The sequence below is a fragment of the Euprymna scolopes genome, chromosome 30 (genome assembly GCF_053919585.1).
Source record: "Euprymna scolopes isolate OS-2025 chromosome 30, ASM5391958v1, whole genome shotgun sequence".
Taxonomy (NCBI): domain Eukaryota; kingdom Metazoa; phylum Mollusca; class Cephalopoda; order Sepiida; family Sepiolidae; genus Euprymna; species Euprymna scolopes.
In genome coordinates, this window is record NC_136511.1 from 21,349,635 (window position 1) to 21,373,670 (window position 24,036).

Below are 24,036 nucleotides of genomic sequence, written 5' to 3' on the forward strand. Positions count from 1 at the left end.
CATCAGGGACTCGTTCGAAAATTTTTTGATTCTCTATTGAACGCTTAATATTAATGCAGTTTCAAGAAAAAATAATATCCATGAGCTGATTTACGGATTCATTTAAAATTTTATAAGAAATATGCTGGCCCTTTTAAAACTATCTTTAATAGTAAAATTTTAAATTTAATAAAATCTAAACGACAGGTGTTATTTTATAATGCTCAAGGTAAATGTATTCTGTACATGGTAAAAAAAAGCACTTTCAAAATTATAACGAACATATCGTTTTGGCTTTCTAAAAAAATTTTCCCATAATATATTTAGATAATCTTTGAGGACCTTACTTTGCTGTGTTTCCTCAGCAAGAAACTCTTAATTGCAGATGTTCAAATAATTTCGTTTTTAGAAAATGAAATTAGTCACGTTTAGATAATTTTCATAAACCCCCTTTCAATTAAATACTACGAAATCAGTTTCGATCGTATTTTTCGCTTTTATTTGGGGACAAACCTGGGTCTGCGGGTGCTTGCAGGTGTGTGTTAAGAAAAATGGGATGGTAGGCAGGCTTAAACCCGGTACGCAAAGTCGGAAAAGAATGTGAAAGAAAACCTGACGTCCTACCGCTATTCGCTGATGCTACTGGAAGTTCGCAACGTTAAAATTAGGCAAAGTCAATCCAACCCACGGGAGGACTTGCAAAAATTGCTTGAAAATCCATCGCCTTTGTCGAAAAAGTTTTAGGGAGACATACATACATTTAAACAGACAAATGAGATTTCTATTATAAATATCAGGTCACGTGACTTTAGTGCAAAGGCCTCTAACTAAAAATGTCGATGTCCGGAATCACGTACACGGTAGTAGTTGATTTCTTAGTATTTCGCATTATCCACATTTTTAAATTGAAGTGAACATTTTACGTCCCGATTTTAGAAGTTTAAGATCAAAGTGTAGTATCTGTTCTTCAGATGCTACACTTCAATTTCTTGTTCTGTTAGTGGAGAAGAACTCCTTTACGAGTAAGACAATTTTTATTTTTTGTTCCTTTTCTCCACATTAAAAAAACGGCCCTGGTGTCTAACTGCCCTCGTGGGGAGGCATTTTAAATAGGAACAATACAATTTTAATACCCCCTGATCCATTCGAGCATAATAAACATGGGGGTTACTTAAATAATAAATTATATTAGGTGTCATTTAAATCTAAAGTCAGGCTTACATTATCAAACGCATAACAGTAATCAAAAAGAATCTTAGAAGGAATACAGAAAGCTACATAGAGTGAGGGGGAACTACTCCATTGTATTAAACAGAAAGACGAACATAACATTTTTATTCGTTAACTGGAAAGCAGCATCAATTTTGGTAAATTAATCTGCAGGAGTATTATACTGTATAACAACGAGAAATGGAAATATAAGTGCAAATATGCATACCAGCAAAGATTGGAATTTTAAAAATTCAACGACAAAGATATCAAGTGAAATTATGGATACGAAAAAAAAAATCTCTATGCAGTTACATAAATGCAACTTCGTATTTGTGTTATTTCGTTCCTTATCGACTCCAAAGCTGCTGAACAGATTTTCTTTAAAATTTACAGAAATTTAGTGTGAAAGTGTGAGAGTCATCTTAGATCAGTTTTGTCTAAGAATACTCCCAAGAATTATCGAGAATCGAAACCGTTATTTTAATTTATCAGTAAAGCCATTTTCTCCATGTCGTCACTTAGCAATAATGGGTAATCTCCAAAAATACCGTTACGGCTTACAACATGGCCGCCAGAAGAGTCACGTGATCCGGTTGATCCAAAACATGAATCGTTCAAATGGAAAACGCAGCCTTGAAGGCAAACTTTGACAAACAATCACAATTTGTTTGTATTTAATTTTTTTGTTGATATAATGTTATAAAAATAGGCAAACTTTGAGAAACAATCTTAGGTTGTTTTTAGTTAAAACAGTGTTTATAAAAAGTATTTTATTCAGAACAAACAAGTGGTCGTGGTCGACGGAACGCAATTGAACCATGACAATTCCTGGAATTGAACCACGACGATTCCTGAAATTGGAACTGCTACCTACCTCAGAATTACAAAAATATCAATGGCCCTTAACGTATCACCCTTGTTCCTCGTTCCTCGTGTTCATGACAATAACGCTATACTTGGCGAAACTATGACAGTCTCGGCTAATGTTAGCAATGCCAGATGACGTGCACATATTGGCATGGCTTGCACAGAGACGTCTGATAGCCAATTCATGCAATTGTCAAATTTGTGGGTCACCATGCGTGTTGGCTCGATATTCCGAATCGAAGGATGGTTGGGGATGGCGTTGCCGAAACGATGGATATCGTAATACAATTAGAACGAACTCTTTTTTTTCAAAGAAGCAACCTCAATCTAAGAACCATTGTAATATGTATATGTGGAGCATGGATTTTCCACAAAAAACTATGGCAACAGAAAGTGAGGTGAGTGCCAACACAGTGAGCGACTGGTGCAACTTTTTGAGGGAAGTGTGCACTTAGTACATTGAACAAAACCCAATTCAATTGGGGGGGTGTAGATGAGACCTGGACCCCAAAAGAGGTTTAAATTGATGAAAGCCATTTTTACCCTCGGAAATATCACAGCGGAACTGTCCGACGTAGCCATTGGGTGTTCGGCGCCATCGAACGAGGCTCTAAGAATTGCCTTTTGATCGAGGTTCCAGACAGAAATCGTGAAACTCTGGTCCCTATAATTCGCCAATGGATCTTACCCGGGACTCGTATAATAAGCGATGGGTGGAGCGCTTATGCAACCGTAGCAGACATTGACTTAGGTATTTACAGCCACGATGTTGTTGTCCACGAAAGAAATTTTGTGGAGCCTAACGACGCGACTATAAATACTAAACTTATTGAAAATACGTGGATGCGAGCAAAGAAAAAACTTCGTCGTCAATTCGGTACATCAAGGGCTCTCTTCACTTCATATTTAAATGAATTTATGTGGCGTGAAAGAGTCGGCCCAAATAAATTTTGTGAGCCAATTTGTTGCATCGCCTCCATCTATCCTGTCTAAATTTATAAAATGAAAATTAAAAATATAAACTGTTTTTTTACATCATATTTTTATAATATTACATCTTAAAAAAATGAACACCTTGTTTTAAATACCATTTTTATGAAAAACTCTGAATAAAATATTTTTTATAAACACTGTTTTAAAAAACAAACAAACTGGATTGTTTCTCAACAAAAAATTAAATGACCGTTCTAAATGAATTATTATTGTGATATTGAAAAACTGTTTTTGTACTTAATTATTATGCTTGTTTGTCAAAGTTTGCTTTAAATTTGCGTTTTCCGGTTTCGTAATACGGCGATTCATGTTTTGGATCAACCGAATCACGTGACTCTTCTGGCGGCCATGTTGTAAGCCCTAACGGTATTTTTTGAGATTGCCCAATAATGATAGAAAAACGGGCCGTGAAAATTGTGGGCAAGTTGATAGCATTTTTTGTTGTTTTTTTTTTGCATGAAGTGGTCTGTAGGTTCAAACTCCACACGTAAACATTTTACATTAACTTCAAAGAATTTTATAATTGAAAATTTACGTTTTGGGGGGTGTTTTTTGCATGACGTGGTCTGTAGGTTCAAACCCCGTATGATAATTTCTTAATGTTTTTTTTTTCGTTAACTGGTTTGTACTTTATATAAAATGGTACTAGTGCAGAGAGTTATCCGGACATAACTCACCAACTGCTCGGCTGTCACCGGAACACCGACATCAACAGCCGGAGTAAGCCGAGCGTCGCCGAGGAAATTAAGCCGAGCGTCGCATAGCATTACAAGAAAAAGAAAAGGAAAACTTACCTTGGAATATAAAGTTTTATTAGCGATAAAGGACAATTGTATAACATTTTTTTTATGGAAAATTTTTTTAAAGATTTGTTAATTCAATAAAAGGTTCACTGGTAAGTCCAAAATAAAGATTTTTTTTGTTACAAGAGAAAACTTTCGGAGGGGAGGTAATTTTTTTAATATAAAAACGTAACGTTGAAAAGAAACTTTTGGTGGGGGTAGAAGTCTTGTTTTTTTATAAAAACATCAAAAGTGAAACACTTGTTACTTTTTGGGGGGTATGTTTCCTTGGACTGTTGGACAGCATCACACGACGACAAAGTGGACGCATGGTAGTGGATGTGCAAGGTGCTACCTTTTCATCAACTGGGTAGCTTTCGGCGATTTGAGTTAATATAGAGATAAATCGAGCATTACCAAATCTTTGCTGCCACAAACTCTAGGAGATATGTGTCCAAAAGCACCTGTTTTGTCCCGCATTCAACTTTGTTGCGTTGTTTAGCTTTCTTCCACATTCGCGCCACATGATTCGTCGTAGCCTTCGTTTCAGGATCTACAAAATGAAGGCTGTGGTGGTTCACCGTCAAATAACGATACCCCTCTCCCGCCACTTTGTTGTATGCCTGCCAACGGTCTGATGCGACTGTGGTACCCAGCAGAATATACGGTTTTAATAAGGGAAGGAGGGTTTCTGCATTCCGGTTTGGTACACTCAAAAAACCCTCCCTTTCGGCGGGGTCGTATCCATCGAAGACCAAGACCGGTGTAATTAGTCGGCCTACGTTATGTTTTCGGCGATTGAATACTGCCTTGTCTATTTCCACCGTATGGCCCGGGGCCCCCCTATCTGCCGGGGATTTGAGAAAATTCTCCAGATATTTCTCAGGAAATATTTCCAATCAGCGATGGTGTGTGATGACCTTAAACCGCATTCGCGTTGGAGATCTTTTTTCGTGGCTCGCTGGTAGGCTCACAGGTAAATGATTTTGATAATTGTTGCTATTGTAAGCCTGGACTTGACGAAAAATGTACAGTCCTTAGTGAATTATACGTTCGGCAATTGGTAACCTGACACCACCAGGCATAGCCATCGCTGACTTCTGCTCTTCTCATAAGCTGAAACGTTTTCGACCTTGCCAATAATTTTTTTATAGGAAAAAATCAAGTACCCGGCTAGGGTTTTTAGTTGGTCACATTAAAACGTGATTTTTTTTAAACCTTTTCTTCCTGTCCTGAATTTAATGTCTTTTCCGTTAATGTAGGAACTGGTTTCTTTTACTTTTTTTCTTTCTTTCCTCTTCTAAATTGTCTACTGCTTTGAATTTGCAACGCACGCCGCGTTGAAAAACATCCCGCCTCATTTTCAGTGCGTATTTATTTGCTCCCCCACCGAGCAAATAAGGCAGAAGGCCAATTTTTAATGTGAGGAGTGAAGGGAGGGGGAAGGGGAAAAGTTGACCAGCTCCCGAGAGGTGGGAAATGGGAGCTGGTAAAAGGTCAGGTATGTGGGGTTGCCCCCACATCTGGTCTTTGCTTGCAGTATCTGTCGGAACAGATGGTATTTATTTGCTCCCCCACCGAGCAAATTAGGCACAAGGCCGATTTTTAATGTGAGGAGTGAAGGGAGGGGGAAGGGGAAAAGGGGACCAGCTCCCGAGAAGTGGAAATGGGAGCTGTTTAATGGTCAGGCATATGGGGTTGCCCCACATCTGGTCTTTGCTAGTCATAGCTAATCATAGGTTGCAGTATCTGTCGGAACAGATACCACACTTTGATCTTGTCGCCCGGGCCCCGAAGGGCGCGCGGCCAGTGCGCCTCATTTTCAGTGGCTCAGCTTTATTACGGCGACGATCGCCTTACTCCGGCTGTTGACGTCAGTGTTCCGGTGACAGCCGAGCAGTGGCCGAGTTACGGCCGGATCACTCTCTGCACTAGTAACAACATTTTATAAAAGAAACAATAAGTTCTATAGTGGGTAATGTAGAATTACATACTGTAACTCGTTTTGTTCTTACAACTGGGTTACTTTAAATCCGGGGATCTTATATCGGTGTTTCACTACATTAACACATACTAATTTGGAACAAGAGAAAATCGCTTATATCCGCTTTTCTTATAATCGGACCTCTTATATACGGGCTATACTTCATTTAAGATTAAGTTACTTCATGGAGGCATGTGAAGTTTCCTCCCTGGTGATTTCACAGATGCTGATGACAAAAATAGGATGTGCGAAATATTCTTTGACCATTATTCAATCCCGGGCAACGTCGGGTCTTCATACTAGTATAAAAAACTAGTATACTAATAATGAAACTAAAGAATACTGACATTCTTAAAATTACTGTTCAAGCGAATAATTACACAGTAATTGATATGTCGTGTATAACGCTAAGTAAGCGTTCAACAACCGACCTGTTCAAGTTGGTGTAAGTTTATAAATATGCGCTATCTGCTGTTATGAAATTTTCATATTACATCTCCCTTATAACAGAGGGGCTTTATGCTGCGAGTACTTTTACTACTTGTGCCCTCCTGAACATTTCTTTGTCCAACACCTTTCCTTTGGAGATCTGGATATGGATATATCACGTCTTTTCCTATGAACAAACTGTTCCTGCATAATAATCTCCCTGACTTGTCCCATTTTATGTCCTCCAGTCTATTTTTTCATTAACTCTTCTGTTACGTAAATAGTGGGCAGCTCTGAAGGCATTTGCCCATCCGATTGTTCTCCTTGGGATCTTATTTGGTCAGCAGGAGCTAAAACACCATTCACATTTTTTTATATTGCAGTATTATGTCCTTTCCGCATAATAAATTCTGCTGTCTCGACTTCCGTAGTCCAATTTCCTTTGTACCACATCTTGATTCGTGGCATACGACAGCAAAGGGTATCTTGTCTAATTTAAGGCAGGCATTCTTGCCTTCCTGCACGCGGATTTTTTTTTAATTTAATAGTACGTAGTAATGGTAGGAAAGCATCGATGTTCTGCTTCTGTTGCAAACATGCTTTTATGTCCTTCTGGACCATCCTCTCCGCTATCCCGTTACTTTGTGGGTGGTAGGGAGGGGGTCTAAGGGATACATTCTATTTTCATTAGCCATAATGCAAATCAGCATCCGACAATTCTGGTGCGTTACCAGTCACTAATGTTCTCGGTATCCCATTTCTCGAAATTATTATTCAATATTCGTTTTACAGTTGAACTTTTATCAGGTACTCTCACCACTTTAGATCAGAATGAATATCCGCCTACTATTATTAATAGTCCTATCTTATTGACAGCCATGATCCATGTGTACTCTGATCCATGATTCTGCTTCTCAGGACCACATGCATTTTTTTTTTGCTTAGAATTCCGGAGTTATGTGCATTTTTTTTTTGCATCTTACGTTGTCCTATACGTCTTTTGAGTGCCCTGCCCACCATGCTTCCAATTTTAAGCTTTGCGCAGCTGCCACTCGAATGTACGTCATCGTGTACACTTAATAAGCTGTCTGTGTTTGAGGGAATTACTGAGCCTCTGTTCCTTATTACCCAGTTTTCTATAGTCAATTTATGTTTGATTTCTTTGGTCTTTCAGCCATTGAACAATTTTCCCAACGATTGTTTTATCCTCTACACTTTTAGACTGGGTCATTTGTAGTTTCAGTAGCCATTTTATCTACAGATATTACACCAGTTTCTACAAGGTGCAGGAATGCATCTTCTAATTTCTCTTTTGTTCTTATCCTCTCTATAAAACCCCCAATCTAGAGGAGGCATCATTTAATCGCCCATGGGAGGATTCTAGGCGCTGTAACTTCCGATAGTTCTTTTCCTGGGTTTAAAAGAAATTCCAGTGGTCTCTGATCAGTTTTCAACAAGATTTTTCTATTAAGAAAAATCTTGCTGTATTCGTTGTCCATACTATGGTTAGTGCCTCACTTTATTAGAATTATATTCCGTCGTTACTCTTAATAAGTACATCTCGAGATGACCATCTTGTGACAAAATACCGCATACGGAATGCTTAATAGTTAGTGTTATATCCTTAGTAAAAATAATTAGTATTAGCTTTTTCGTTTTACATAGTTCTTTGAAGGGATTCTTTTTTTTAAACACTTTGAACAGATTTTTTTTTTTTTTTAATGCTAGGCATTTGTTTCATTTAAAGAATTCTCCAGTATGTACTATTTTCTCTTTTCGTTCTTACCGTATTTCAGCCATTTTTTATTCGGATAAATTTATTGTTTGTAGGTATGCATTAATTTCTGTTTAGATTCTAGACAGATTCAGGCTTGCAAGTTGTAACCGTTTCATCATATCTGTGCCGAATTGTGCATACCTTCAATTAATCTTCGTTTGATTAATTCTTCTGTTGTCTGCACCTAGTTTTTCGAATTCACAGTATTTATTCGCACTTAACGGTGTAAATATTTCATAGACTTCCTGCTTCCTTACAATAAGCTTGGTCCTCTCTGCAAACACCAGTCTTTTCTACCGCTTCATTTCTTCCAGTTCAAAGGTTAAACGATTGTAGCAACCTTCATAATTGCTTCACAGCCAGGCTAGTCATGAACCAGTCGAGAATTTCATTTTCCCGCCTCTGTTTTTGTTGTCTTTCAGCATGTTGCATTAGCGGCGAATTCATGTATCTACGTATTCTGGGTCTTCACGGACAAGAGCGTATCCTATCGGCGACGCATTCGATATGTCATGTATAACGTTAAGTAACCGTTCGCTAACCGACCTTCTCTATGTGTTGTCAGTTTATAAATATGAGCTTTCTCCTCATATAGAAATTATGCTTAATTTGCATATCACTACAGTAATTAAAATACAGTTTAAAACATGTGACAAAATAACAGCTGCTTGACATTGAAATTAAACGGACGATTAACATTACCAAAAGGCACAACAGAAATTTTAATGATTGGTTGGTTGTTTTTGTTTTACGGCATATCAACCCTTTTCAGGTTATTTAATGCCGAATCCAAAGATTTTGAAGAATTTTTTTTTAATAAAATATATTTTTTGTTTTCAAGTCAGTTTCTATTTTACCCATAATTTTTTTTTAATACAATATATTTGTTGTTTTCAAGTCGGTTTCTATTTAACCCATAGTTGGAACCCTAACAGGTACTACCACTCCGGGTCAGAGTGGACCTGGGAGCAATGGCAATTAAAGGGTGGCTCCACACTCCCTAAATCCCGCAAGCTGGGACCTCACCATTGGATATAGTTTAAGGTCATATCCAGGACCGGGAAGTAGGGAAAGACAGAAAGTGTGGGGGAGGAGAGAAGGGGGCTGTTGTTTTTGTTTTTGGTTTTGCAGAACATAATTAAGTTTACAAAAGAGAATAGAAAAACAAAAAGGAACATCAATGTATGTACATTTCGTCTCAGAAAGCCAATACACAGCCTGATCTGGTAGCACCAGAAATTTTAATGAAATTCTTCGAAAATAAAAAAAAGAAATCTACAAAACAAAGTGAATGTAAGCCGTTAGATGTGACTTGGAATATAAATGGAAAAATATATGAAAAATTATGGTAGGACATTAACTTAAGTATTGGAAGGATCAAGATCGATTCTGATTACTGGTTGGGTACTTAAAGGTAAACTAACCGTTATTGTCAGTGGGTTAATAATTCGGAACACCATCGGTAATGTCATTTACTATAGGGCGGACCTAATCGATAATTACCTCCCTATAAATTTTATAGTATAAAATAAAATCCGCACAAAGTGGGTGTGAAAGCCAAATTACAACGCAATTTTACGAAAATAAGCAAATATTTTACTTGTTGAAATTCATGATGTAAATATATTTTGGAGTCAAATTTTATCATGGTATACATAGATCGAATCCATTTCGTTCCACTAACCTTTCACTTAAAATGTGACTGCTTTTAAGTAAAGGAAAATACAAAAATAAATAACTTTCACGCAAAACACACGTCTAGCTAAAACCACTATCAATATTTCCCCCCACTCTTTATCTGTGTCTAAACCTAAACGCAGATTCCGTGATCAAAGCTCCTTTCTTAAAACTGCACGCCTGTGGAACTCTCTTCCATTTTCCAAATGCCTACAGTTTGGTCGTCTTCAAGTCCAATGTAAACAAATTATTGATGAACAGTCGCCTTTAGTAACCTAATTTACCAAATTTCAACTACTAACGATTACTATGATATTATCCCATTGACAACTCCACACTCACTAACACTTATCCTCGAGTGGCCTCAGGGCCTTGATAAGTGTTAACTCATACGTGTAAAAAGGCTCCAAAAGTAATGTATCCTATTTTTTATTCCACCTGAATGGGTCAGGACTGCAAATAGCATTTTTATTGAAAAAAAAATATATAATAATAATAATAATAAAAACTATTCAGAAACTGGTAAAGTAAGTGTTTGTAAAGATTAGAATTTGGATAGTAAATAAAAATTAAAATAGAATATAACACAAGCATTAGTGACTCAGCATGTGCGCGAACCTCGCACCTAGTTTTTGCTAAATTTGAGAGTAGACGACTAAACATTATTTGCCTTTAAAACTCCTTTTACGGTAGGTATTGGCAACTTTCATCGAAAAAAATAAATAAAACAAAACTACAATTGATGAATCCCATATGCAAATATCTCCAGGATAGATTGTGTACGAAGGCAATAAATGTCAACACGTACAGTAATATAGTTCAAAAAGCGAATCCTACCAAACAAAGGTAATAATGTGGACATTAATATTTCTTATATTAAATATCATCATGTTTAATGTCTAAAACTTTTTTCATTCAAATTCTTCTCTAATTTTTTTATATATTTTACTTGAATGTTAGGTTTAATTATTTTGTTAATTAATCTAAATTTAAAATTAAGGATGTATTTAATTATGTTTGATTAAATATTTTCTCTCCCAAATCCCGTTAATTTAAAATTCTATAAAAGTTCGGGAAAATAGAACAATACTCTTCTTTGTAATACGTGTCCTATTTTTTTAAATATAGTATTTCATTACTTTTACGCTAACTTAACATTCGCAGGTAAATTGACGCCTATAAGTTTTCTGTTGTACTAAAAACGAATCAAATTTAATTTGAGACAAGCACATATTGGGTTTGTATTACTGTAAACATACATTCGAAAAAGTTTTCATAACAAATGTTATCAAAGGCAAGGTAAGTTACTTTTCTGCCAAACTGGATATATTTTTAGTGTTTTTATTCAATGTAACATGTTTATTCAGCTCGAAAACCATACAGTGTTTACCGATGTATTGGAACATTCAAGATGGCGTCTTATTCTCTTAACACGGTAAGTGTGGGGAAAGATGTTATAAATAAAAAACGCGCTCAATATATGTTACCGTTACATAGGTTGACATATTCGGCGGGTTTTTAATAGTATTTTGTATAGTTTTTTATTTATAACACCTTTTTCCATACTTAGGGTGTGAGACGCCATCTTGAATTTTCGAATACATCGGTAAACACTGTATGTTTTTCGAGCTGAATAAATATTACATTGAATAAAAACACAAAATATATATCCAGTTTGGCAGAAAAGTAATTTATCTTGCCTTTGATAACATTTATTTGTTATATATTTGTTTGACAACTTTTCGAACCTGTGTACAGTAATACAAACCCTTTTTCTGTATATGAAGACTTTAAATAAGTATGATCTAGTTTAACTAAACAAGTACTAATAAGCATACGCGTTACAAATCACCTCCTGTCCCCCCCCCGGTTACAACCCCTGAGATTTCTAGAGTAAAACATAGGAATAACTGTCCTTATATCTTGAAATCTTTTGTTTGCCCCAAATGTGAATGTTGTATTCGTTTTTAGCATACCTTAAAACTTATTTTTCAATTTAAAGATGGGTATTGAATTGCAGGTAAAATAAATACGTGTTGTTTGTAATATCATTTTTATTTTCTACATATTAAGAGTTATTTAAAAATTTACATTTTCTAATTATGTTTGATAAAATTTCAATCCTATAAAACTTCGGCTCATTTCATATCTGCACTCGAAGACTTACATTATTTTCTCTGGATGCAAAACGATTACTTTTGCAGCATATGTAGATTTCAAGAACAACTAAATACAAATTACTTATTAATATTTGAATTATTCTGAAAACTCTAAAGATTTTTAACTATAGAACCTTTCTGTGGAACTCGAATGTTCGAATTTTATAAAAGATGACTTTATTTTATGCGCGAGGCAGGGGAAGATCAATTGTGATATTTCCTGGGGAAGTCCTTACTCATTTTTATTAATATTATACCTTCATATCTTAGAAAAACAGAACCCATTTTTACATTTAAATATTTTATACAAAATCTTACACTTTTTAATCTTTCCCACATAAGAGACGTTGCGAGACTCTTTGCTTTATCGTTTGTCTGAGCTCCAATCTGTTCTCCCTTTCCTTGCCTGAGTTTCATTAAAAACATTCACCTACCTGAAATCACTATCAATAATTTCCCCCACTATTTATCTGTAACTTAACTTAAAAGTAAGTTCCATGAACAATGCCTCTTTCTGTGAACTGCACGCCTGTGAAACTGTTCCTTTTACCTGCTTTCCAGCTAAATACAATATTATCGTCTCCAAGTCCAATATTCACAAGTCCTTGATGAACCAATTAAGAAATCCAACTAACGATTACTATATTGATTGAATATTGTACAGTTGGCCGCCCTTTTCTATGGTTTTACTCTTATTTTGTGTTTGATATTTTGGTACTAGTGCACTTATTGATCCGTGCTGCAATAATAACGTCATTTAGAAAGCCATTCTTAACATGGGGAGGGGTTTTATAAGTATTCTATACTTTAGCCTTACACTTGAATAAAAACTTTAATTAAACTTGTAAATACAATTTTAAAAGCACGGATCAGTAAGTGCACTAGCACTGATATCCCCCCCCGCCGTAATTTTCATAAGGATCTAGTGTTTCTCCAGTCTCATCTCTACACATAGTCGGATAAATACTCCCATGGCTTTTATAGGTAATGGACATTTAATTTCTTAATCGACGACTGAACAATGTATGTATCGAATGTAAATCCTATAGAATCGTAATCTAATTTATATAGATTTAAACAGTAAAATAATGTAATAACTAAATACGAAGTGAAATCCGTCGAGCTCGTGGATTATATTTAGCGTCCAATTACATACTCTAAATGGCACATATGGACTAGACAATAGTAAGCGAAACTTAAAATTGTAGAAAATATAACTAATGAAGGTTGTATCTGGATAGGCGTCGCACAACGCTAACGCTTGTTGAAGCAGCAGGCGCATCACGCCTAAACGCAATGGCTCGTTTATTTGCAAAGTGACGTCATAGCGGAAGAAAAGGGACAAAAAATAGAAAGGCCACATGTGGACGGCGAAAGAGAAAATGCGTCTCTGTATGAGATGAAAGTGACGGCAGGAGGCTCTTAAATCGTGTCGAGGCGGCAAGGTTTTATAAAACTGCATGTAATCTCTTATTTTATATGGTAATCTATGAATTTAGTTACAACTGAAAACGTCGAAATCCTTTGGATTTTTGTTCCTTTGCAGGCGAATCATGGTACGCGTTACTACAACGACACTATGGTTTAATATTAGGAAAAAAAAAAGGTCAAATTACCGATTTTTTTTTTACATGGGTGTCACCACTTATCAAGGCCCAGAGGCCACTCAAGGATAAGGGTTAATAGGTATACATTAGTCATTGTGATTTTAGTATAGTAAACAGTAGGAATTTTGTAACTTGGATTACTTAGGGGGACGATTCAATTAGAACTTGTTCACATTGGACTTTTTCTTTCTTTTTTTTTCATAGGTATCACCACATTATCAAGGTCAATAGGCCACTCAAGGATAAGGGTTAAAGAGTGTACAGTAGAAATTGGACAATATAATAATCATTAGTAATGAAAATTTGTTAAATTTGATAACTTATATGGAACGGCTCATCAAGAACTTGTTTACGTCAGACTTGAAGACAACCATATTGTAGTCAGCAGGAAAACGGAAGACAATTCCACAGGCGTGCAGTTCTAATAAAAAAGCTTTGTTCATGGAATCTACGTTTAGGTTTAGGCACAGATAAAGAGTGGGGGGAATTATTGGTAGTGTTTACAGCTAGACGAGTGTTTCTTGTGAAAGTTTGGCGAGGGGGGACCATAGATTGAAGCTCAGTCGAACACTTTCCATTAAAATAACGATACATCAGAGACAAACTCGCAACATCTCTTCTGTGAGATAGAGGTTGCAAGGAAGAGAAAAGGACATCTCCTACGCGGCTACGAAGTCTATTTTGAACTCTAACAACTATTTTTTTAAAACTTAATTTTGATTGAACACTGGAATAATATAGCTGGAAATCTCAAATTTTCCACAATCAGATAAAATACATGAATGAAAAATTTAAAAAAAAAATCGAATTAAAAGGGAAATTACAACGAAACTTCTACGTCGATATAGATTCCCCGCTAAATGTTTCTTTCAAAATAAACGAATATAATTTATGCGATGATGCAATCGAATTTATAAGCAAAGGGTAAATGTCATACCTAAATACGGAATGAAATCTGACAAGTTAGCGAATTATATTAAGTGCCCAAATACAGACTCTATCTGGCTGTAATAGCGGAGTACAACAGTAAGACAAACGTGGGGAAAATGCAGAAAACAAGTATTAGGAATTCCTGGTAAACTTTTCAAAATAAAAATAAAAAACGCACATATTCGAGGATTGGTTTGCAATTGGGAATACAGAACAAAATAATAAATTTTGTAATTGCGAAACCTCTTTCCCGGAAAAGATATCGCGAGCCTGTTTCTCATCTACCGTTATTGTCATGGCAACTACTCGACTGAACTTGTCTTTCCCCCTTGGCAAAATTAAAAAAAAAACTCTACGAGCTACAGCCACTACGCTTCCTCCGACTCTCTATCCGTGTCTAAATCCAAACGCAGATACCAGGAATATTTTTCTCGGAACCATTCTGCTGGCATGCTTCCCGGTCGAATACAAAATGGCTGGCTTCAATTACAATGTAAAGAGGTTCACGTTAAACAGTCTCAATTAATGTAATTATAAAGCTCGATGCTAGTGCACTTACAGATCCGCTCTATTTTAAAATTGTATTTCGAAGTTTAATTAAAGTTTTCTGATGTTTTTTTTTTATTCAATTGTAAGATTAAATTATAGAATAGTTACAAAACGCCCTCCTCTCCCCATGTTAAGAATGGCTTTTTAAATGTTTCAGCACGCATCAATAAGTGCACAAGTACCGAAAACTCAAAGGACGGTGTAACGGGTGTTGTAACCCCACATCCGGTTTACGACTTCGGTTGAACATGCGTACTTATACATAACCCCATAACGGCGTACTTATACATAACCCCATAACAGCGTACTTATACATAACCCCATAACAGCGTACTTATACATAACCCCATAACAGCGTACTTATACATAACCCCATAACAGCGTACTTATACATAACCCCATAACAGCGTACTTATATATACCCCATAACAGCGTAAACAAATAAACACATCGCTACTTTTGCAGAATTTGACCTTTAATATTTAATATTAACGTTAGTTAGAAATTATTTAACATGGGAATAATGGGGATGTTTTCCAACTATTCTGTATTACAGCTATACTGTCGTAATTTTCTTATAAATAAATCAACTTCGATCAAATTACAACCATAATAACCATTCACAAAGGCGATTTCATCACCGTATTTTTTTAAATTTATTCTTTCTAATGCACCTCTTCTTAAAAACAATTATACATTTTCTTCTACACTGACAACAAACAAAGCGAAAATATTTTTGAAGTTGCGTTACCAATTATCAACGCGACAATAAAACATTGTTTTACTGTATGTTTTCAGCGTCCCGATCTTTTTTCGCGTTTAAATCCTCCAAATAAACAATTGTTATACTTTTTGCTTTTTTTTTTTTTTTTGCATCGTTAATTTTCGCATTGTCTTAATAAGTTTATTGACCCAATTATTAATTAAATATTTGACCCAATGTGTTGTATATTGGTTTATATTGGAGATGATATATTAAAACGTGTCATGTGTTATCTAGTGGCTGTAAGATATTGTTCTTTTAAGACAGATAATAAACGTATAAATCGTGTGTGTCATGTTTAGCCACGAGGGCATGATATTGAGGTGTAAACCGAGCCATGTTGTATCAGACTTATCACACGGGATATTTTACAGTTCATATGTAAGAATATATGCTTCATAACTTTTTTTTTTCTTGAAGAGTTCTTCTGTATCTTCCCGCTGCTCCGTGACGAACCATGAAGCGATCAGCACCATATAATTGAGAGAACTGTTATTTGTGAAACCATTAAAACAACTCTTTATATTTTTATAATATAAATTTATTACAGTTGTCTCAATTGGTTTTCACAGGATCTGCAGTTAGTCTACATTTTCTGTTCATACAGCCCGCTCCTAGCTGTCTGTCCACCCTTGTCTAGACGTCTTTCTGCTCTGGTGGTCAATCCTCAACTCTCTCAATCTCTCCAAAACTACCTACATCACATGTTCTCTTACGTCACCTAATTACCCGTCTCATACCAATCTAATCCACAACTAGTTATTTGTTTATTTAAAACCCCAAAATGTTTGACATGTATTTTCTATTTTCACATTCCTTTTGCGATTCACACGTCGATCATTTCTTCCGCAATTTAATTGTTTATTATTCTAATCATAACTGATCCAGCGACCATCCGTCGCTCAAATAAATTAACAAGAATAGAATAACAATGTTTTGACCCTTGACCCCGCTTGCTACAGTTAACAGATACTACGCTATGATCACAGCATAAAGGGCCATAACATTACAAATAGTTTATGAATGTTTGTTTAAAGTAAATAAAAAAGTTAAATTTTATTTTCATTTCCTATTTAAAAAGCCATTCTTCACCTAATAATTTTATTTTAAAAAGATATAAAAATTTGAATTTGACTTTAAGTATTATGGTATCTGTTCAGTGCTCATGTATCCATAAGCATGACAAACCACTTATTCAATGGCAGTAAGTTTTTTTTTTGTTTTTTTTCGAAATAAACAATTATAAACAGAACGACCCATAGAAATGTATCTATATATTTTTCATTTTAATATACTTTCACGGAAATATTTCTGTTATGTTACAAAACACTTTCCTTTACGCCACATGAGTCGCGCTCATACATTAATTCCATAGCTAACATAAATTAATGACCCAGCCAGTAATGTATGGTCTAGTATAGGCATGAGTCTAAATGTTCAAAAAAGCTATAATACACGAACCCTAAAATACGTGTAAAGTATTCAAAACTCACAGCAGTGGAGAATACTTTAAAAACATGACAAACTCGAAAAACATAACATCTATGTATTAATACGATTGCGTGTTATTTTCTGTCATGCTTACATCCGGGTCGTTTTATGTATTTCCATTTGTCATAATTTTACCAAATGTTTTGGTTTCGATTATAACAAGGGCTGTACCAACAGCATATTCTTTTGATTGCATCTTGTGTGTGTGTGTGTGTATATATCCGTTAATATCTATTGTTTTAAATAGACGGATGTGGTTCTTCGGTTAATTGTGTCTAACCGTGTCGAATATATACCAGAGAGTCAAAAGCATATTCTGTTGTCATAGCCGTAATTATTACTTATGCCATTAAATTAATCTTCTTCATAATAATTTCATGAAGAATTAAGGTTGGGTTTCGGTTATGGCTGAAGACAGTTATATATTTTTCTTAAGTTTTTATTTCGGTTTCGATTCAAGCTAATGCATCAAGTCGCATGGACGTATTTTATTTTCGAAATCGCAACATCATATATAGAAACTGATTAAGCATTAACTCTATAATATATAGGAAATATGCAAGAATTAAAATATATTTAGTCGTACTTTACGACCGGGTATCCGTGCTAGCTTTTTTTTTCTTTTTTTTTGCGTCTCCATTTACACTGAATATCTAGAGAATGCCCGTATCAATATGTAACACGAGTCCCCTATTGATTTAATATATGTCCCACTAGTAAAAAAAAAAAAAAAAAAAAAAAATAACGCAACTATTTTTATTTCAGATGGCCGAGGATGAGAACGTGCTCGTCACCATATCAGGAACATTAGGGACAATTTGTCCCCTCAATTTTGAATTGTCACAAACCTACAAAATACACAAATTGATCATTGCGAATGATCTCCAGGGGATACGCTCACGACTTGATGGATTAACGCTACGTAAACGCCACTCGATTGCCGCCGCCAAGGCTTTAAATAAAACGCTTCTCAGATATGCCTGTGAACTCGGTTTCCGAGACATCGTGAAATATCTCTTGGACGAATGTGGACTCGATATCTCCGAGCGTTACACTCATCGTTTAATATGGTTATCGCCCTTGCTAATATCTATCTATAATCTAGATGTTTCAATGGTTCTTTTGTTGATAAGTCGAGGAGCTGTCGTTGTTGATAAAACTGAAATGAAGACTGGTTCTTATAACGATTTAAATATCGGTAATTTTTCTATGCAATCGATTTTTAATTGTTCCCAGTATGGAACGTCGGAATTGCTTCCTGTTCTTCCTTTTATTAAAAACATGACGTCATATGAAGATCTCGATTACATTCTCAGAGCTACAACTCTTGGAAAAATCGAGGAAATGGAGATTTTACGAGCATATAGAATAAACGTGGCAGAAAAATTCGCCCCTTACGACAACGCCCTGTTCATTGCCATCTTAAACAAACGCAGCGATGTGGAGAACTTTCTGCTGACTTATGGTATATTCACTTTAAAGGATCATGTACGAGCCCTGGAATTGTGCGGGGCTACATTTATTGCTTGCAATTCGGATATAGAGCAAGGTCTATTATGTTGGAAGAAGTCGATACGAATTCGTAAGGAACAGTTCTTTGGTATTTCCGATAAATTTTCCAATAAAACTAAGACTGTTCTTGGGGTCGAGTTTACTTGCGAAAAAGAACTCGACATGATGGCGAATTCTAAAGTTGATCTTAATATCCAGGCGTTGATAGTTTTGGTCCGATTACTTCCACTGAATGATGAATTTCTTCAGCACACCTTTTTGCATGTTTCACGGAAGCATGTATTTCGAAACAACTTATTGCAAGCGCTTAAGGTGCTAGAGGTTTTCTCAGAATTCCTAAATTACACTAACAGTGGGGACGATGGGTCTTCTGGTCGGTGTGCCTGGTCTTTTGCGACCTTGTTACGCATCCCATTCTCTGAATGCCCTTCAAATGTTGATGAGCTCTTATTAAGACTTAAAAATCTTTTTGATGCTTTTAATGGGTTTGATTGGAGCGTGTTGCTCGCGGGACGAATTAATTTTTACCTCTGGCTTTACGATGATCTCATTATAAGTTTACTTTATACTCTAGTCGGCATGCAAGACTTTGATCTGTTCGAAAACGATGAGGCATGGATTAAAGATGGTGTCACCAGTATCATGCGGTGTCCTTCTGGTGTTTATCCAACCACGCTACTTCACAAGGCGATCCAAGAAGACGACGAAATTATCCCTGTTATTACTTTCATTGTCAGTTGCACGACAGATGCGAATGTCATGGACAAATATAAACGAACACCTATGCACTTAGCCTTCGACATAGAACACGCCCAATCCTATATTTTACGTCTGGTCACCCTGTTAGCAGACGCTGGGGGTCATATTGATTCCATGAATCTAGATAATAGAACTCCATATATGATGTTTAAAGAAAATGGCGTTATTAAAAACCCCTTAAAATTTCTCTCCTTGCAATGTCTGGCTGCGCAAACAATTCACAAACATAACATCGAGATCCCAGAAATATATCCGAAAATATTAGTTTCGTTTATAAAACTTCATTCAAATGATACGGTTTCAACTTCGGTAGACGAATATGATCATGTGGGATCGGGTGTCATGGTTATATAAATAAAATCGCAAATTCCCGAGCGTTAAAATTAAGCGAAAGGTTCAACGCAAAAACTCATACCTACTTGTAAAAAAAACCCTGCCGAGTTGAGGGTAAAGAAATTTTGACATACATACGCACAACCATACGCACAAACCGACAATTAAGATTTATATTATATATTTATCTCATGTCATACATACATACACACATACAATTAAGAGTTATATTATATATATATCTCATGTCCTAATTATTATGTTAGTCTATATTTCTTTTAAAACTCTTCACTAACCAATTTTATTAGACAATGTTTCGAGTCAGCAGTTAAAACTGAATACTTTGGAACTTAATGTGCTTTTAAAATTCACACTGTATTCCCAATATTTGGCCCGCGTTCTTGTTTAAGAATTTCTAATAACTATTCTCTCTGAGAAATTAATTTTAATTTTTGCGCCAGAATATATATTAAGATAGCTCTATCCGAACTTCCGCCTTACACTGACGGCGCCATTGTTTCACTAAACTGTCGCCAGGTGGCGCTTCTGTCAAATAACCGGGGACGAATACTCGTAATTTTAGGGGCATTCTTCGGAAACTTCATCTTATAATGGATGTAAATTTCTCGAAATATGCAAGTTCATCCATTTCATTCCATTCAAATTGTTTATTAATTAAACAAATATCTGTTTACGCTTCAACAAATGACAAGAAAAAAGCAAATGTGTTTTGTTTCTCCAAAATTTCACATAATTAAAATGTTTCGAGAAATTAAAAAAAAAAAAAAGAAGAAATCCAATGTTGCTTTAATTCAAAAATTGTTTCATTGGATTTATTTCCGCATAATAATGGCGCCGTCCATGTAATGCAGCTGTTCCTCTTCGTCTAATAAAAATCTAAACATTTGATTTCATTATCTTTTAACACTGTCGATTATCGCCAATTAAAAATGCTAATATTTAGCCTGTGAATATTGGCCGACAATTTTAATGTTCTAAAAATGCCGGCTTTCAAAATTCAAATTCTTGTGATGAGTACGGTCAGAATATGCGTAGAATTATTTTCTCTGACTATGCATCCTTTTTTACGCTGTTCTGTTTTTTTTTTTTTTGCAATCAAATATGATATATATGAAACTTGTGGCATATATTCGATGCTTCCCGGGATAATTTTACTTGTTTCACATTTCTCGTTATACTTGCAATATCTGAAAGCAATTTAAAAAAAAAAATTATCATACACCATGTAAAAGGTGTGATACCCTAGGTGTATCAGAATTTTTGTGGGAATTTTTGACACCTCTAACACGAAACTGCGAATAAAATATAAAAATCTCGTAATTTCTCTGTTAAAAGTGGAATGTTTATTTTCTTTAGTGATTATACTTCCAAAATAAACTATTAAAGTTGTTTTAAAAATAGAAATGTACATTTTTTTTTAAACAGTAATGAATTTTCCGAATTCAATATTTTTCAATTTTTAAACTTTAAAAATCAATCAAAATTTTTCTATTGATTCTATTTTTACGATATTTTCAGGGTCAATGTGAAATTTTGTTCTTTCCAATAAATCGAATATAATTTAGACAAACGTTTTTTTTTAATTCACGCCCCCCACTATTTTTAAATGTGTATTAAAAAGTAAATCATTTATGTGCCAAAGTTTTATATATCACAAATTGAAGATAAAAGATCAATAAATAATATAGTCTTATTTAAAACAAAAACGTATTGTTTTTTAGAAATTTACCTTTAAAGTCCGAAGTTTAAAACCTTTTTAAAAATAACCACGTTGTTTGTTTTTTGTTTGTTTTTTTATTTTAATGAAAACTTCCTCCTTGCTCCTTTAATCGAAAAAAAATTAGGGGTTGAATTACATTTTTCGAGAAGTTATAAGCTTGGAAAGACAGGGGGTCGAATAATTCACGCCTCCCATTTTGAAATGTCTGTTAAAAAGTAACTAATTAATTTATGTACCAAAGTCTTATATATCACAAATTGAAGAGAAAAGGTCAATAAATAATATATTCAAATTTAAAACAAAAAAGTATTGTTTTTTTTTAGAAATTTACCTGTAAAGTCCGAAGTTTAAAACCTTTTTTAAAAAACACGTTTTTTTTTTTTTTAATGAAACCCTGGTCCTTGCTCCTTTAATTGAAAAAAAATAGGGCTTGAATTGCATTTTTCGAGGAGTTATAAACTTGGAAAGATGGGGTGAAATTATTCACTATTTTCACGACATTTCTGACACACCTAGTGATACCCTGACCTCATCACTAACGAGGGTGATAACTTTCAGTAGCTCAAGACGGTAATAAAACCCCTGATGCTGCCAAAAATCTTTTGCCGCCGGCAGATTAAAAAAAAATAAGGAAACCGATAAACAAGGAGAATTATCACGTCTAATCATGCTGAAGTCTTGTAAAGCAACTTGACGGATACAGAGTGTGTTCGTAAGACGATCAGAGGCAACTTTCAAATTGCGACCCATGATTCTTGTTTTTGTAAGAAACAAAATGACTTGTCTCCCAAACATTCAGGACCACCAACTAACTAGGAATAGCATGACATCTCCGGACTTTTTCGGCCCTGTCATTGGGGCATTAGAATACAGACTGCCTCCCTGCAGAGGGTAAAAGTCCCCCAATGGGGGTCATGGGTATGACCTTAAACTATATCCAGTGGTGAGGCCCCAGCTCGTGGGCTTTAGGGAGTGTGGGGCCACCCTTTAATTAACATTGCTACCAGGTCCACTCTGACCCGGAGTGGTAGTACCTGTTAGGGTCCCAACTATGGGTTAAATAGAAGCCGACATGAAAACAACAAATTCTATTAAAAAAATATTCTTCAAAATCTTTGAATTCGGCATTAAATAACCCGAAAAGGGTTGATATGCCGTTAAACAAAAACAACCAACCAACCGGACTTTTTCGGTTCTGGATATGACCTTAAAATACATATCCAGTGGTGAGGCCCCAGCTTGCGGGCTTAGGGGAGTGTGGAGCCACCCTTTAATTAACATTGCTCCCAGGTCCACTCTACCCGGAGTGGTAGTACCTGTTATGGTCCCAACTATGGGTTAAATAGTAACTGATTTGAAAACAACAAATATATTCTATTAAAAATTATTCTTCTAAATCTTTGGATTCGGCATTAAATAACCCGAAAAGGGTTGATATGCCGTAAAACAAAAACAACCAACCAACCAGACCTTTTCCATGCAGTCGGCACGCAGTGTCTCATATTCGTTTTTCTTCCGTTCGTCTGCCTCACCCTTGTTTTCCTCCCGGGGGATTACCAATTCTACGAGGTCACTTTTCTTTGAATCGGATAATTCTACAATGCCTGGCCGATTTTCTGTTTGGACTGGAAGTTCTAGACATATCTTCAGATCCACATTAGAAATGTATTTTTCTTCCTAACAGTGCATCCATCCTCTTTATGTAACTGAATTATGAGTTCCTTTACGGTCACATGTTGCTGTTTTCTGTTTCACGTTATTTTTAACAATTCCGTCGTTATTTCCACCGCATTGTTATGTCGACATAAGTACATGTGAATGTTTTAATGTTATGTATCTACGTTAGCGTGAAACATTGTTAGCATTTTCGAGTTAAATTCATTTTTCGTGTATTTTCTGTATTTTGTTAGATATAACTACAAAATTGTAACCACGCACACGTAATTGTCATGCTTAGGAAGGCTTTCGAAATAAGAATAATTTTCCACACGCTACTGTAGCTGCAGAAGTACCCTAGAGTTTTAGAATGTGGCTATTCGCCAGAAAAAATGTTAGAACAGTACTGTCAGTCTGTCCCTCCTGAAACTAAAAGTCGCAGAACGGCGCACGCAGACTCAAATGATGGGATTTTTCATGATACGTTATTTTATTGGTCTTTAGCCGGTAAAAATATAATTGAAAGGGTCGAAAAGACGTCAACATTGAAAAACCTGTCATACATTTTTAGTCGCGTCGGTCGGTCGGTCTGTCGGTAACATTTTGTGCTTGGCCTTTTTGGTTAAGATCAAAGGTCTGTTAATAGATGCTGTTCTTGGCTTTTTAAGCTTTCCTTGGCCTTCGGGCCAAGCTCAAAGATTAGTATCTGTTTCGGCAGATACTGCAAGGAAAAACCATATGTGGGGTTGCCCCAACATATAAGACCTTGGTCAATGTAGGGGCGACCCTTCATACCAATTGTCACTATCCAGCTCCCCTACTCCCCAGGGAGTTTG

The 24,036-nt window shown here is 35.6% G+C and overlaps 1 protein-coding gene across 1 annotated transcript; it reads left to right on the forward strand.

The window, feature by feature from the left end:
- The first annotated feature begins 10,412 nt into the window (after positions 1–10,412).
- LOC145254708 (protein fem-1 homolog C-like) lies at positions 10,413–20,313 on the forward strand. Its single transcript, XM_080113379.1, has 2 exons — positions 10,413–10,546; positions 17,965–20,313. The coding sequence occupies exon 2, from the start codon at positions 17,965–17,967 to the stop codon at positions 19,822–19,824; it is 1,860 nt and encodes a 619-aa protein (XP_079969505.1). The 5' UTR covers positions 10,413–10,546; the 3' UTR covers positions 19,825–20,313.
- The last annotated feature ends 3,723 nt before the right edge of the window (positions 20,314–24,036 follow it).